The 17657-nt window shown below is 39.2% G+C and overlaps 1 protein-coding gene across 2 annotated transcripts in view; it reads left to right on the forward strand.

Moving 5' to 3' along the window:
• Positions 1-17657, forward strand: part of LOC121632228 (corticotropin-releasing factor receptor 1) — a 127799-nt gene that overhangs the window by 73991 nt on the left and 36151 nt on the right. The window contains exons 1-2 of one of the 2 annotated variants that reach the window (XM_041973495.1): positions 5642-5723; positions 6542-6648. In XM_041973495.1, the coding sequence (XP_041829429.1) occupies positions 6554-6648 (95 nt within the window). In that variant the 5' untranslated portion in view covers positions 5642-5723; positions 6542-6553. Of the gene's footprint in view, positions 1-5641; positions 5724-6541; positions 6649-17657 lie in introns of those variants that run through there. The other variant, XM_041973494.1, reaches the window with a different exon arrangement.

A 17657-nucleotide genomic window follows, 5' to 3' on the forward strand; every position in this document is an offset into this window, starting at 1 on the left:
TAGATAGATAGATAGATAGATAGATAGATAGATAAAAACCCATAAAACATTCTAAATGCAACTAAAACCAAATAAAACCATAAATATTTTTTCTATGGCATAAAAGGCTGATGTGATAAGAAGCCACTATTAATAAAAGTGTGAGTGTGAAATAGTGATAAATAAATAAAAATACAATGCCTATAGCCGGGTGTTACTGGAGGTTGTTAAACAGCCTGATGGCTGTGAGGAAAGACGACCTGAACCGTTCTGCCCTCCAGCGAGATGAACCTTCTGCCTCTGTTGCTTCTTTTTCCAGCAAAGACATGGCTCATGTCAATGCCATGAAGAATTAAGGCAGTTCTGAACGCAAAAGGGGGTCCAGTTAATACGAGCAGGGTACGGGTGACAGGAGGCACCCGGTGTGGTTTTCTGCTGCTGTAGCCTATAGGCTTCAAGGTTGGAACCAGTGCTTATTTAGCATCTTGCCTTCCTATCATCTCCACCAACGACTATGCCACATTCGAAGTCACATGAATCCTCTTTCTTCCTCATTCTGATGCTCAGTTTGAGCTTCAGCAAGTCGTCTACATGACTATTGAGTTGCTGCCATGTGATTGGCTGATTAGATATTTATGGTAACAAGTAATTGAACTGGTGAACTTGATTAATTGAGTGTAAATGAGCGTCATTTGATCCCATAAAGCCATCCTTACTTACGCTATGGATGTGGGGGGGGGGGGGGGGGGGGGGGGGGGGCTTCTCTTCAGCCGACTGCAACAGAAGAATCCTGAAATCCAGTCTGACCATTGAGATTAAATCTTGTGTCATCCAAACCCCTTTTTTTATTTTTATCGTGGCTCCTAAATAGAAAGGATTATTCGCTCCTCATCAGAAAAACAGTCTTAACCGTGACTATGATCTCTTCCTGACCCCAAACAATGTCATGACCACATGCTGCAGGGAGCCAGCGGCTTATTTTCCCAGCCCATTCGAATGCCTCATCCAACACTGATTATCGACGCATCAACGCTGATTTAAATTCAGAAGGAAATGAGCTGTTGACATCGTGCCCTTGGTCCTCTTCGGACTTAGAAAGAGTCCCAGTTTGGGAGGTGCTCAACCAAAATATAGTGAATGGAACAGATGACATGTTTAAGAGTGGGTGGGATAGGGATTAAACATGGCCACATTTAATCTTGGCGTAGACACCCGTGGGTTACATAAATCCACTCGCAGCACAGATTACTGTTGGTAGTGTGGGGGGGAAATCCGATCACAATGGATATCAAAGTCACAGGCAGTTGTCTTCAGCTCTAATTTGCAGGAAGACGTGACTTTGTTCTGTGGAAACTCTTCTGAGAATGCGTCATGTTGAAAACCTGCCAATGTTTTAACTTCAGGTGGAAATCTGATCTGAGATCTGATCTCTGTGGAGTCCCCTTATTGTAATGAAACTGAGAAAGCAGTTGAGTATGATTGAACCTGCATTTGGTGGGTGTTAATTTCGAGCTCTGCACACAATGATGCTTCAAAAACACAATGAAACAGAAAACACACAAAGAAAGAAAACAGAAAAGGACATTTCACATTCATGTTTTTGTTGTTGGTTCTTTTATTTTGTGTTACAAATCTTTTTTGTTTGATTCGTTAGATTGCAAAATATTGTGATTTTTACATAATTTGGCACATTATGACCCTAGAAAAAAAGAAAATAAATTATGTTTTTAAGAAAAATAATCTATTTGTCAGCATAGTCACAGGAAAACAAACTAGTCCTCTAACTTTACTAGTTACTATGACTAGGAGCAGAGGGCAGCCATATCCTGGCACCTGGGGGGCAGTTGGAGGGGTTAAAGGTCTTGCTGCTTGGTGCACAGCCCATAGCAGTTCATCTTCCATGCTAACTATTATTGTAAAGCACTTTGTGACATTAGCTCTTGAAACGTGCTATATAAATAAAATTTGCTTACACACTGTTGCAGGAACTTGAGTCTGGGTCTTCAGACCCAGAGTATAGTCCAGTATAGTCTAGTGGCACCAAGAATAGTCCACCACTCCCCCCGTGGCCACGTCCACATGGAGACAGAGTTGATTTCATTTTTAAAAAGTTTTCCATAAAGACGGAATCATTTCAAGAAGGTGTGCGCCCACACAAACCCACTGACAGTGCTGCAGTGTATCTGCCAGGCCAGCAAGTGGCGCTGTGATGCTCATTTATGCGCTACACATGAAAAACGGATACGAAGCATTTAGTCTGTCTTCTGCATCATTTATGTCCATAATTTGGTCAGTTTTCAGGGCCCTTGCAGATCCGTTCCTACGGAGCAAACGGAGCAGTACCACTGGAAACTGCAGGGGCAGTGTTGAGCAGTAAAGCTGACATGCAAACTGTGAAAGAAAAAAAAAGAAGCCACTGCGATGTATTTAATGGCCACACAGATCGCCTCCATCTACTGTGCTACCTGTTTAATGTCTCTTTCTGAGAATGTACATTATCATGATCTCTTCTGCTGTCGCCATTTTTGCTTTGTCTGAAACTGATGTTGGAACTCTGCACTGCCCTCTGGTGGATGTATTGGGTAATAACCATGTCAATGTAAGGGATGAAAATACGAGGGGAGGGACGTTTCAAATGGACGTACCTGTTTACGTATGTAATGGGAACATAAATGGGCCTTAACAGTGCCACAGATTCACCAGTAACAGAATGAGACATGGAGCATGACCAGAAACGGGTGATGTTGAACATATGATGAAGATGATGGTGGTGGAGAATCTAGCTTAAAAGAAAACATTTGTGTGGATTTTTGGATTTTTACAGATTTTTCTGTAAAAGTAACATTCAAGATTCAAAAGTTCAGTATTTTCTGCAGCACAACAAGATGGTGTTAAAGCTGTTAGTTCTTCCACAAGAACAGACAACTTTGTTCTTGTTTTTTAGGGCTGCAGGAACAAAATGCCATTTTGTTCTTGCAGCCCTGGTTTGGGGCTTCCTGCAGCTTGTTCTCAACACTGGGCAGAAGTTTTTTCTCATGTGGGATCCAAGAACAGTTGTGTAAGTGGTTGGACATTTGAAGTGGGCATGGTTAATGTAAAAAAGAGGAAAAGGAAAAGTTGTCATTCCCCCTTTTCTACTGATGCAACAGATTCAACAAGGATGAAAGTTTTAAGGAACAGCTGGACGAGGTGGTGAGGAACTACAAAAAAGCTGCACATTAAGACACGGACACCACCCTGCAACAAAAGCCACCCCGTCTCCGACAGAGTTTCTGATGTAGTATGTAATAATTAGGCCGAAAACAAACTTTGTTTTTGTTCTTTCCAACCTTGAGAGCAAGAACAATGTTCTCTGTTCTTGTGGTGTAAGTGTAATGTGCCGTTGTTATAGCTGTTGGCAGGGCTTATGCAAGCAGGTCAAGGGAGAGGTTGGAAAATGGCGTCATCAGTTAGGGAAACCTGCCTATGGGTTGTGTAAACAGAAACGAAACTATGGTGTTTTCAGATTTGTTCTCATTGGGATCTGGCTTTAAAACCATTTTTGCCCTCCCTTAAGACCAGTTTTGTGTGAAGGAAAGATCAAAACGATAAAAAAACTTTAGCAGATACACCTCAACTCCTCTCCATGTGGAGATCATGTAGCAAGAGCTACACTCTTTTGGGTCCATCCAAAGTTCCAGCTTTTCAGTCTAAAAACAGAAATGCCGCGGTGAGTTTTGTTTTTGTTTTATTTCTGTTAGATTTCTTTAAAAAGTATTTGTGTTCTTTTTTCTCTTGTTTTAGCTGGTTTTCCTTGATTTAAGGTTGGGGTGTCTGGGTTTTTCTGATTTATATTTTGTTCTGTGTTATGTATTGTCATTAGTAAAGCAAGGCAAGTTTATTTGTAGCACAGTTCAATGACAGGATGATTCAAAGTGCTTTGCAGAAACAAGCATAATTTAACATTAAAAACAAAAGAAACTTGGAAAAAAAAAAGAACACTGGATCAAAACAGCATTAAAACAAGTTTAAAAATTCCAGCTTAAAAGAACCAGATGCAGATTTTGACATCCAAATAAAAACTAGTGAAATGCAGCAGAGAACAGGTGGGTCTTTAACCTGGATTTAAATAAACTGAGTGTTTCAACTGATCTGAGGTTTTCTGGGAGTTTGTTCCAGACATGTGGAGCATAGAAGCTGAATGCAGCTTCTCCATGTCTGGTTCTGACTCTGGGAACTGATAAGAAACTGGAACCAGATGACCTGAGGGTTCTGGTAGGTTCATACTGGGTCAAGAGGTCACTGATGTATTTTGGTCCTAAACCATTCAGAGCTTTATAGACCAGCAGCAGAACTTTAAAATCTATTCTCTGATGAACAGGCAGCCAGTGTAAAAACCTCAGAGCTGGACTGATGTGGTCCACTTTCTTGGTCTTAGTGAGGACTCGAGCAGCAGAGTTCTGAATAAGCTGCAGGTGTCTGACTGATGTTTTAGGTAGAACCTGTAAAAACACTGTAACAATAATCAAGCCGACTAAAGATGAAAGCATGGACTAGTTTTTCCAGGTCCTGCTGAGACATCAGATCTTAAGGTGATAGTAGACCCTTAATGTGTTTCTCACAGTTTAGCTCTGCGTCCATCACTACACCCAGATTTCTGGCCTGGTTGGTGGTTTTTAGGTGTGTGGTAGTGCTGTTTCATTTTGTAGAGGTTTCCCTTCATGCATTCTGCTCCTTGTTTGTCATTAGTCCCTCAGTACATCATCTGCCTGGTTTCCTTTGTCCCTCGCCAAATCGTTGTTTAGCCCTTTGTTTGCTGTTGTTATCAGCAGCAGCCAGTCAGTCAGTCAGTCAGTCAGTCAGTCAGTCAGTCAGTCAGAGTTCTTGTTTTTTCTAGTGCAGGTTTAGTTCTGGTTCATCCTGCCTTTGCATTGTCTGTCTTTTTTCATGAATAAAATGTTAATTCATACGTTTGCAAGACTCAACTCAACTTTCTTCCTTGCCTGTGTTTCCCTGCGATTAGTCAGTTCAGTTTGATTCATTTCAGTTGAGTTTTTTTTTTTATCACAACAAAGTCATCACAAGGACCTTTTACAGACAGTTCAATTCAATCCAAATCATTTATGTCCTATTATAATCCAATTAAAATGAATCCATTATTTCATTTACATTTATAACTACATATAAATCACTAAAAAGAAAATGAATTAACTAGCTCAAGAAACCCGGCGGATTGCATCAAATCCTCTCTTCAGTTCAATCCCTTATCTGCATGTGCACGAGGAGACAGCAGAGAGGAAAATCTTCCTTTTAACAGGAGGGAAAACCTCCATTAAAACCAGAACCAGGAAGGACAGTCCCCTGCTTTGATTGGCTGGGGGTGGAGAGGACAGGAAAGAGTCATCAACAGCACCTGCTGAAAAAACATAAATAGTTAAAGAAAATAAAAGAAACAGTTTTATATATTTGTGGAAAATAAAGAGAAAAGACAGAAACATGGAGGGCAGTGTTCATCGTGGGACGGGGTGAGATTGTGACAAGTTTACAGTAATACAGCTGAATTCTCAACAAATCTGTTTTTATTCTCTTCTTTTTTTTCTTTGTCTTTCAGACTCACAAAACAGGTAACAAACTGTGACTGAAAAGCAGCCAATTAAGATTATATGTCGACTTGCAATCACATCAAATATTTCCAGACTGTAACCCTGGTCTAATAAAATCCTGATTTTATCACCCCAGTATCATCTGACAAAGTCATCATTCAGGTAGCTTAAAGACAACATCTGTGCAGTGAATTCAGCTGTGCTGCATGGTCTCCAACAGAGAAGATTAGAATTGCAGCGTCAGACATACTTTGAGGGTTAACTCAATTCTCTTCACATGCACGTTTTCATCAAGTCATGGATGTTCAGTGGAGGTGGGATTATTAGCACCACCTGATAAAACTCAGCTCAGCTGCACATATAACCGGAGCCATTGTTATGTTTTCTGATAAGCAGTGCTGAAATTTTCTTGCTTTTGCTCTTGTGTTTTCCCTATACCATTGTGTTTTTCACCTCAGGGCTGCTATGGCAATGAAATGCAAAAGAAATAATAAAGAAAAACAAATAAAAAGTCTTCCTCTGAGATGGAAAAACACCACAATGAATTGCAAAATGTCAACTAAAAAGATATGAAAAGAGCAGAGACATCAAATGGCTACGATGATAGGCAAGACATATATATATATATATATATATATTTAAAAGGCAACATCAAAACGCCACAAGATAAACATAAAAACCACTAAGACATTAGCTGCTCTGTTTCTTTACTGGTATTCAGATTTGTATGTTTACTGTTTCATTTTTTTTTTAACTTTATTGACATTAAATCTAACAATGTTTGATGCATTTTAAATGTAAGTCTTGAAGCTCCTGCTGTGCCTCTCCCTCTCCACTGTAGGAGGTAGACCTCAAAACTCAGAACTAAAAGAGGATTTTCACTCTTTTAAGTGTTTTTTTCTTCTTTTCTCCTGAAAATACAATGCCTGTCAATCACAAACTCCCAAAAGACTCATTCAATGTTTCTTTTCTTCCTGCAGAAAAAAGGAAAGATGCATTACCAAATCGCTGTGATCATAAACTTCTTGGGTCACTGCATCTCCATGGTGGCTCTCCTCATTGCCTTCTTCCTCTTCTTGTGCTTGAGGTAAGTGTTGGTCCTGCTGCCGCCGTTCCCCTGATTATCCCCAAGACATCCTTGATGTGACAGAAACGTCAGTGTTCTCCATTTCCCTGGAGGTTCAAAGCATCTCTCGTTCTTATTGAAAAACCATTTGGTCATGGGATGAAACCTTCACTATCTCAATCCAGCAGATGTAAAGGGGTTTAGTGCCCTCAAAAACTAGGACACATTTCCCCACAAATGGGAATAATAGACCCATCTCAGAAAGAGGCAAAAATCAAAACAGTCGTGTGAATGCCTGCTGGGGACAACTGATAGAGGTGGAAAGGGTTTCACTGATAAACTGACATAAGCCGTGCGTTCACGAGAGAAAGGTCTTAGCACCCTCGACAGTCTGGGCTGCTATCGATCCCCGAGACACCCCCGGGGAGTGAGAAAAGCGTGAAAGGGCACAGGGCGACGTAATAAGCAGAAGCTGCACAGGACTGCATTCATGCTCAAGTTGGACAAGTGTCGACCGGCTAAAAATGGCATCGAGGAAGAGAAGGAGCTGGCATTTATTACTCACCTTCTTGACTTTGTTATGAAATTGAGAAGCATTTAAGGGAAGGTTGTCACTGCCAGTGCGATGGAGAGAAAGGCTGACAGTCCTGTTTAGTGTTGTGGAACGAAAAGGAGAAAGAGAAGGGAGAGGAGTGAGGTGCACGTTTCATTTTACATGACAGGTAGAGCTTTTTTAGCTTCCATTGTGTGACACATTTCTATGTGAAATCCAACACTAAATGACCATTTCATGCTTTCTTTTCGTGTGCTCATCTTCAGTGTGCTTCAGGAAACACACCCGTCTGTTGAATAATATAAAAACAGGGTGTATTTATAATGAGACCATGAGGTGTTAAAAGTCTCTGGGTCTTTCAGAGAAACCTTTTTTTGTCATAATTGGTCAAATTGAATTATATGGAAATTATATGCATTCATATTGTACTTCTACAATTTTCTCACTTCATAAAGCTGACTGGCTAAACCATAGCAAGCAATTTAGAGTTTTTCCTTCAAATTGAAATTTTCAGTTTCATTAGAAACATGCTTTATAATAATTTTTGAAACAGGACAGACTAGACTCAAATAAACAAAAAGGCAAGTTTATTTTTTATAATACATTCATTTACAAGACAGTTAAAAGTGCTTTACATAAATATTAAACCCATTACGGTGCAGAGGAAGCATTAAAATGTACATTAAAGTCTAACTACACCCCCTACTTTTTGAATAACTCCAACCACTGCCAAATTTTGAAACTGCAGGGGTTGTGGTGCGAGGTCTGGGGGTGGAGAGTGGGTGGGTCGTAAATACACAGGCAGAAATGATTGACAGACAGCAGCTCAGCAGCCACTAGCAAGATGGAAGCGATGCAGATTCACAAAGCAGCTACGCCACAGAGCGTCTTTGAGGTGGAAGACTTTTCCCCTCCTGAATCTCCTCAGCTACACATGAGCAAGGTGGTCCTGAACTGTATCAGTCTGAGCCGTTAGTGCTGTTACGCTGGCCTGTCAGCAGCTCCAGCAGCTCTGGAAAGCTGTGGAGACTCGCGGCAGGTTGTAGCAGCTGCAGGAAGTTGCTGCTGCTACGATTTGAGCTGCTGTCTGTCGCCAGATGAGGATCAGTAGGTAAAGAATAAAGTCTGGTGTTACTTTTACACCCCTCAAAAGCAGAAATCTGGCTTGTTGCAGGAATATTATTCCCTGGAAAAGTTCTGGAAAAGTCTAATAGTCTAAACTAGTGAATCTATATCAGACAACAAGTTCAGTAGGTGGGGCTGCAAGGCAAACACCTGCCTTTGTCACATGTTGCAGGAGGGGGTTGTGAAGTTTTTAAAAATTTCTCCTGACATAAAAGAACACCAAGTTTACCTCTACATCACAAAAAACAAAACCTGCTTTTACCCTGTAGGGGGGGTTTTGAGTCATTTTTGACTCACAAAACCTCATTTTATAAAGAAATTAAAACAATTTTAACCACCTAAACTAAAAGGTATCCGCCTCCATGCTTTAACATGGCAGGTGGGGGTAGCTTAATGAACACTGCACGGGGGACTATGATGTCAGAATGGCTCCATAGTGCAGTGGTTGAAGTGTTGGGTGTTAATGGGTGTTGGAAAGATCAGAAAGTCATGGGGTCAAATCCTGGTCTCACCATAAAACAGGAAGCTGTTCGAACTCCGACCTCAGTTGACCAAATGCCCTCAGGCTGGTCGGTGCCTTTTGCCGTGGCTACACGGCTGATGGGGCGGGGCAACAGGGGCATTGGCGCCCATCAAAATTTCTTTGAAATTTTTATCACAGTTAAGTAATACTATATTGTTTACAGTTAAAACAGACATTTTAGGGTGCACTACACCTTTAAAAACAAACTTTAAAAAGATATTAAATAAAGACAGAAAAAGCTCAAATAGAATAAGATAAAATGCAAAAATGAAAAATTACTGTGAATTTCTATGTAAAAGTTTGTTCTGTCTGTTTGTGCAGATTGAATCAATTTACAGCAAATTATATAAATGCTCTAATTTTAGAAACCCAAGATAGCTGCCATCTCAACATTTCTCAGCCGTGTGAGCCATCTTTATACTGAAATGACTCAACACCGCTCCCACTCCCGTGGTCTTAGAAGGTTGATATGTGATCTTTTACTGAACTTGACCAAATAGTTATCTTGTTAAACCTAAACAAATAATAAGCAATAACGGTTGGGGTAAAGAAAAAAAGAGGGAAAAACCACTTTACTCCAAAGCAAAACAAGGTCAGCTGAAACTGAGTCACACTTTGGTCCCCGGGGCAATATTCCACAGCATCTTTCCACCACCAGCCCACAGTCCCCGATGTGTGTTTGTATGAGGGTTGGTGAGGCTTGCACACACAATGTTGGGAATAATTTTTCATATTTAAAATTACCTCAGAAATTTAAAATAATAGTGTTTATCTCTGATAACTGGGTCACTGTTTCTGTGGCTAATTTTAAACTTTAATGCCTGAAGGAAGCAGAAAAATAACATCCAGGGATTTTTTTTCCTTTAATATTAGGCAGAGACGTGAGATCATTGCCAGCAGCTATGTCCTACAAGCCCGGGCTTGAGATTTAATTTCACCGCCCTGTGTGGAGTTCCTCCTGGATATTTCTGCGTATTATGTGTTTGTATTATTAACAAGGATTGTGCTTATTTTTTTATTACCTGCTCTGTGGTTCAGCAGCTGATGGACTCAGCAGTTTCAGACTGTTTATGGTTGCAGAAATTTTTTTATGCTCCTCCTGCTCAATGTTTTCTGCAAAAATAGTTATAAATGTTCTACTTTTTCCTGTTTGTTACTTTTTTCCTCTAGTAAATATAGACAAATGCAGTGAAACACTAATTATTTTAAATGTAAAATTCACCCGTTCTTGTTGGTTACATGGGTATTTATGAGATCTTAGCTGTTAAGCAAATACTGTAATTAGCTGTGACTTGATCATTTCTTCCTCTCAGCCAACAAAGACAAGCTGGAGATGCAACACTCTTGTAAATGGACTTTTCATGATCATTTCTGGTCATTTAATTTTCTAATCTTGGGTATCTCTAGATTATTTTTGCAGAGACTGTACCCTCAGGAGTGAGGGAAAGTTTTCGTCCTTCTGAGAGTTTTTGAAGACTTTTGGGAAGTGGGAATTATTTTAGACTTTCAAAGGTGACAAGGAAGTGGACAACAGACAGAAAGCTACCCCAACTCTTAAATAAGAAAAAATGTTGACAAAAATGTGCAGTTTTTAGAGCATGACATCACTTTAACTTCAACTATACAGAATTAGATCTAGAGTATGAAGGTCATGTCCACACATGACAATTAGAATAGCTCAAACTTAATATGGCCATAAATCATTGTACACTACAATTTGAAATAATTATGAAGACAAACAGAAATCTGTATTTGCAAGTATACCCATACATCTCATCACCTCGCTGGCAAACCCTGCCACAGGACAGGAGCGCAGGTTCAACAGTGCGCACACGCACACGTGCACAGTGAAGCGCTGCTTCGTGTTGCTGAAGGTTAGGTGGATGTGTCTTGGACCAGCGGGGGGATGCTGCTTTACTCTCCGGAGAAAGTCTGCAACATAATTCTGTCCTATCCAGTTTGCTCTGGCTAATGGGGCCTTTTGATGCCCTGGTGCAGCCAGAGGAGGATGTCAGGGAAACCAAGCCCAGCACAGCCTCCACACTGGGGGCAACACACAGGAGCCGATCTGTCTTTCTAACAAGTAACCTAGTCTATAAATTAAAGTTAATTAAAGTGTCTATAGTAGGCTAATATTTTCCATGTTAAAATGTGCAGTTGAAAATGTTAGAGGCTACCACTTTTCTGTTTTGGAGGCTATAAAAAGTGGCTTCATATAACAGAACCTTGAACACACCAGTGCTTAGCTAATGCAGGTAAACACCGACAACGTTTAGCAGTTTGAAAAAGTTTTATTAACTGTTTTTTAATGTTTTCGTTGATCTCTCAGCATAGTTTATAATTTAAGTGCACAGAGTAAAGAATTGTTATTTTCAGTTACCAGGCGTGGGTTATTAGCCAGATTAAAAACAAATAAAACAAATAAAACATTAGTCATATAGGCTACTTATTAAGAATTTTATTCATACCTCAGCTGGAGTCAGATCAACAATGGCGAGGCTATCAACTGCCTCTGAGATCCTCTTCTATGCAGCGTTTTTCTTCATGCCTTTGACTCCGCTCTTCAGGCTGCCAAACAGCAACTTATTCTTTTCCAACTCACAAGTGACGCTTTCGATCTTGACCTCTGAAAAGTTTATTTTTTTTGGCAAAATGTCTCCTCTCTGTGGTTTGACCTCGCTGTGCGAGGCCTGTGGCCTATAAATAATTAAGGGCGTAACATGTAAGTGACGGTGGATTTCAGCTGTCGCATTTATCAAGGCCCGATCTTCCCTATGCTGGAGTCGATCAGATACGAACGTTTTATGAATCCCAGGTGGACCCAATCATCCCTTTCTGATCCTGATGTGAATTCCTGCGATCAGGTGTGCGCTAATTTCCACGTTTGTTTGATAAGTGAGGGCCAGTGTGTGTGGTGCATAGGGGGTTGGTACATGCAAACTATGGGTACTTTTGTGAGACATTCTGAGTTTTTAAGCTGTTGTAGAAGCAGAAAATGATGGTCTAAGTTGCCCAGTGAACAACTACTGTATAACACAAAGTACTGTTACCTGCCTTAGCTGCCTTTTCATTCAGTGCACCTATGATGTCTGTATTGTACATGAGGACAGATCTCGACCATAGACCGTATATAAAAGATGGACGGAGCCTCCATGACGACACCCGTAGGTTTCTGAAGAGCTGAACTGAAGCTCATTGAGCGGTTCCTACCGTTACCATCTTGGCAGCATCACGCGTGTAGTCATACCCGGAAAATCCAAAAATGGGCAAAGAGGTGGAGCTGAGAGGGGGACTGGGAAGTTGGGGGTGGATGATTGATACCGATCAAACTCCAAGCTGCCTGTAGCTAGGAGCTAACCGAGCTAACCCGGAGCTAACGGTAAATTTTTTTTTTTTTTTTTTTTTTTTTTCCAAAATTCTTTATTGAATTCTTTCAATATACAGTCATAGTTATTAAAGATATTGTAAATTGAATACGGCATCTTAAAATAAAGGTAATATATATAAGAGATATGACATAAATAAACATTAAGTAATCAGAGGAGAATGTTACAAAGAAAGTGCATATATAACTGAAATACATAACAAATGGCAATAAGCTTAAAGTAATACAAATAACTTAAAGGAGAAAGGAGGCATATCTATTACAATTCTCCAATAAATTCTTGGATTATGTTAATTGTGTGTATACATTTTTTGTTGTCAATTTTTTTAATACATTCAATGTAGCTTTGGAAATCATTTTTAAATACAGAAAAGAAAGGTCGACCTTTGGAAAATTTCGTTTTATGTATGTGGAATTTTGCAATTAGACAGATTAAGTTAGTAAAGTGTTGTATTTTTTTATCTTTGTTGTTATAAAGTAAAAGTATGTCTTTGGCTGTAAGATTAATAGATATGTTGCAAAGTGATGTAATGTAAGTTTCAATTTTTTTCCATAATAACTTTGAAAAATAACATTCATAAAACAGATGCATAATTGTTTCTACTTCACCATTACAAAATACACATTTCACATCAGTGTTAATAAACCTTGTTAGAAATGAGTTGGTAGGATAGATGTTATGTATAATCTTGAATTGGAGTTCTTTTATTTTGTTAGAGATAGCAAATTTATGTGGAAGAAGCCAAGTTGCTTTCCAGTTAATATCAGAGAAAGAGGAGGACCATATAAATTTTCCTCTGGGTGTAATTTTTCTTTTCCTGAGAAATTGACTTCTTATATAACGGTAACTAACAAGCTAATGAACGTAGCTATGACGTGCTTTTAGCCGGCTAAAAACTGCACTCTCCCTTTTTGCCATGGATATTGGATACCTGTCAATCAAAAGGACACGCCCCTAATTATACTGAATTTGAAGAATAAATAACATCCAAACGGATGAGTTAGAAAAAAATTCACCCCCCTCACAGTTGTCATGAAGGTAAACTTGCCCTATTAATCCTAAAATGTATTTTTGTACCAGGCTTTAAACATGTTTATTTCTGCTGTGAAGTTGGTCTTTTTAACATGGGAGTCGATGGGGATTGACTGTGTTTTGGAGCCCCTAGCGGATGAGGGGTGAACTGCAATTTTTTGCACTTCCACATAGGCTTCACATTTTACTGGTGGAGGTTGCCGCTTGATAAAAACACAGACATCCTCCCCATCTTCTTGTGGAGGATGAAATGACCGAATCAATTCAAACTTTTTTATTGTTATGCAGCTTCGAGAACAAGAACAAAGTTCTCACTTCTCACAGAGTATGGAACAAGCTTTAAAAGCAAGTGTGTTCTCAGCTGGAACAGCCTCCACTTTTAGCTTCAGCCTCTTTACAAAGCTTGCATCGCACTGGGCCTCTTTGATATTACAGTAGTTTGTAGAGTAAAGTGACTCCAAAGTGCTGGAAAGCTGAAAAGGGTAAACTTGTTCTCGCATCCTAACAGATTTTGTTGGAGACAATAAAAAAAAAGTGTTGTTTTCGTAAATGTAATGGTGGATCATTCATTCTTTGCAGTGAAAAAACTTGCACTTCAAAAATGGTCAGTGTAGTTAATGTGGATGCTTTAACTGTGACACACTGTTTGAAGTATTTGGCCTTTAAAGGAAATCCATGAACTACTGAACATATCGAGTTCCTTCTGCATAAAAATACCAAAACATGTCCATACTTTCTCTCACTTTAGCTTTGGATGTTTATGGTGATGAAAGTGGTGTACCTGGTCAAATATACTGGCTCCAAGAATAGAGCACAGGCTGCACTTGCAGACAAATATGCATTTAAGTGTAATGATGTAGCTTTTAAATTATTAATGAATGCTTTCCTCAGAGTTCATAAAATATTCATTTTGAATAAAAACATTACACACAACCTTATTTTTGGGACTGGATTAAAGTAACTGGAGCTTTCCAAGCAGCCCACCTGTGTGCCCACATCTGCTTCCAACATTAAAAAAAACTATGTATTAATTCTTTATTCATTTTTTAGCTAAACTTGTCACGGTGCACACTGGTTTTTTATGGTCTTGTTATGGTTATTTCTGTTTTGCTTTCTACTACCTGTCATTAGTGCACCTGGTGTGATTTAGCAGATTCACTTCACCTGTTTCTCATTAGTCCTCTGTGTGTATATAAATACCCCTGAGTTTCATTTAGTCTTGGCAAGTCCATTTGTAGTATTCATGAGTCTCACAGTCTTCCCTTCACAGTGTTTTGTTTTTATAAGGTTTTTGTTCATTAAAATCATATCGTCCTTCTGCCTTCTGCTTTTTAAGCCTGCATTTGAGTCCACAACTTTCACGCAACTCAAAGATCATCTGTCAAAAATGAAATCATTTCTGATAAATCTGGACTTCCTCTTGCTATTTATTCTCAAATGGAAGGTGTAGTTTACAATCAGAAATAAATGGATTCTTACAAGCTATCAAGCCTATAATTTTAGATTTAAGTACCAAAAATACAATTTGGAAAATATCCAAACACCCACACATAAAAGAGTGAGGACAAAATCATGTCAGCAGAAAACTTTTTTCCAAAAATAGCCTGTGTTAATAATTAAAATCACAACAGGTGGGCAAAGTGGGTATTTTAACATTTAATATCGAGGAATGTTCCAGATATGTCGGACTATCTGGGTAACTGCTGCTCAAGCAATATAAAAGTGATAAAACAGCGAGATGCTCAGAGTGAATTTGAACATGCCTGAGCGAGTCTGAGTGAACTCGGTTCAAGTATCTGACTCTGTATCGTATAAGATTAAAGTGTGCTCATCTCTCATGTTAAATTAATGACACTTTGCTACTTCATCTTCGCCCTGCTGACACGCCGTTACAGTCTACAGGTTTCGATTGCTGTCATGCAGAGGACCAACAGACCATGAGGTCACGAAGTCTTCCCCCCCAAAAAAAATCAAAGCAGTTTTTCCCAGAACAGTCAGCAGAATGACAATTTACATGTCAAAAAGATTCTCTGGAAGATGTGCAGGAGTTATTGTAACAGACCCTCGTTAGTTAATATTTTGGGGGTTTTGAGTAGGATGTTTGTCCCTCCAGGGTTACCATAGAGTAGACAGACTGATTTAGGGGACAAATAAGCAACGAAGTCACTGTTAAATGGTGTATCTGGTGTCCCATCTTGGCTGTTTTTCTAGGGAACTGTTCTGTTAGACTAACTCTGTACATCATTGTAATTCATTCCAAGATTAAAGTCAAATCAAAGTATCCATGTTACATACATGTTACAGACATGAATTCCCACACATAACTAACACCCATAAGTTAGTTATACTGTTCCCATGAATTAGTAACTTGGAGTAGTGTTCGTGGAACCATAAACTTGAATTAAGTGCACTGTGAAAGCAAACCAAACCAAAGGAAGGTGCAAAAGTTTTCATAATCCAATCGAACCGAATGCTGGTGTGAATGTGTCCTCAAACTCACCACGAAGCATAATCAGATGCTTTAAAGTGTTTGTCTTTGTGATTTATTCCAATTTTCTTTTCGTCAGAAGCTGTTAGACGCTGATCTGCTGATGTTACAGCAGGTTTTACCTCAGTTTCTTATCTTGTTTCATGGTGTCTGGGTTTGGTTTATTGGTCATTGTCTTACTGTCATAGGTTTTCTTTGTCCTGTCTGGTTTCCTGTTTTATTTTGTAGCTTAATTCCCCTGTGTATTACAGTCAGTTTTACTTCCTGTTCAGCAGTTCACCTGTTTTGATTTGTTCATTCACACGCATGCACACACACACACACACAAACACACACACACACACACACACACATAAATATACATATATACCGTAGTTTCCTGTTCTGCTATTAAAACCATTGTTTTCCTGCACCAGTCTACCTCCCGCCTCTTGTCAGTCTGCATTTGGGTCAACATTCCTCTGCTTCCACCACACCTTGTGATACCTTGTTCATCAAGTCAGCATCGTCAACGAAGTGATAGACAGCACTCTGGCCCCCGAATAATAAAACTTTGCCTCAGAGTTTATATATATATATATATATACATATATATATATATATATATATATATATATATATATATATCACCCTCTTAGCCAGATCTGACCTGCCAGCCAAAAATTCTGCCTCCTTGACCTTAGCTTACGATCCTGTTTACATAAATCGTAAACAGGATTTTTTTATGTGCATTATCTGTTTAAACACCAGGCTCATATAAATCCCAATAAATCTAACTCTGTAACAACTCATCCTGCTTATTCTCCATAAATCTGAGGCATTTACACGAGATATTGACGTGCTGCTGTAAGCCTTCCACACGTTTAGACCAAACAACATCTTTAATTATTTTTACGCTTAAGTGAACTGACAGAAATAGACTGAGGGGGGAAAACTGGAGGTAAATTAAAACCATAAATGTCAGTGTCTTCACTTGGCCTGGAAGAGATTGAGTTTTCATCTAAAAGTGACCCAGAATCAAAAAGTGATCTCCTTCTACTAAATGTTTTATTGTGTTTCTAAAAACAGCAGCTTTCAGGGGTGATGCATCTCTCTTTTTATTGAAATAGGCTTGAACATGTGACAACCTGGATCTTTAACATTGGATCCTCTAGCTGAGGCGACATTAATGAATCTGCACGGTGGAGCTCCTCAGTAGAGACTCAAAGTGATGTATGATCTCTAAGTTAAAAGCTTACAAGGCAATAGTGTGACTCGATTGAAAATTGGCCCATTCAGGTCATCGGGAACCCGTCTGCTCGCTGTCTTCATCCCGAATGTTAAATCCAAACTGCAGCAGGATCAATGGTGTCTCCGAGTTGATGAGGGACCGTGTGCTGTTTGCTCCTCTGGGACAACGGCAGCAACTCCTTTAATTATCTAAATCTTCTGATGCGAGCTTTCCCCGGACTCTTCTTTTTCGCACAGTAGTGGAATCATTGGCAGCAAAATGGTCACACTAAGACTAAATCCTCTTCAGAAATAACTCTATATTTATATTCCCAGCAAAAGTCTGAATATTGTTTCCTCTAGAGAATCTTTTTTAAACAAAGTGGAATTATTACAGAAATGTTTTATTTTTGCTGCTTAGAATGCAATAATACTATTTGAAGACTTACAGCTCTGTGTGCTCGTTTCTTTATATTTCACTTCCAAGCAGCCAGACTAATTTGTAATCTTTGAAAGTGGTCTTGAGTAATTGATCTCCAGGCTTTCTCAAGGTCTTTCAAAGTATTTCCTACAGGTCACAGAAAACTTTTCAAAGAACCAATTTAAATTGTGTCTGTAGGCACTTTGTTATTAGCAGCTTGTCACACAGGCAGATCATTTGGTCACATTTATTTAGTTATATCGGTAAAGCAAACAAGCCAAATGTAACACAGT

This window comes from Melanotaenia boesemani, chromosome 21 (assembly GCF_017639745.1).
Source record: "Melanotaenia boesemani isolate fMelBoe1 chromosome 21, fMelBoe1.pri, whole genome shotgun sequence".
NCBI classification, from domain to species: domain Eukaryota; kingdom Metazoa; phylum Chordata; class Actinopteri; order Atheriniformes; family Melanotaeniidae; genus Melanotaenia; species Melanotaenia boesemani.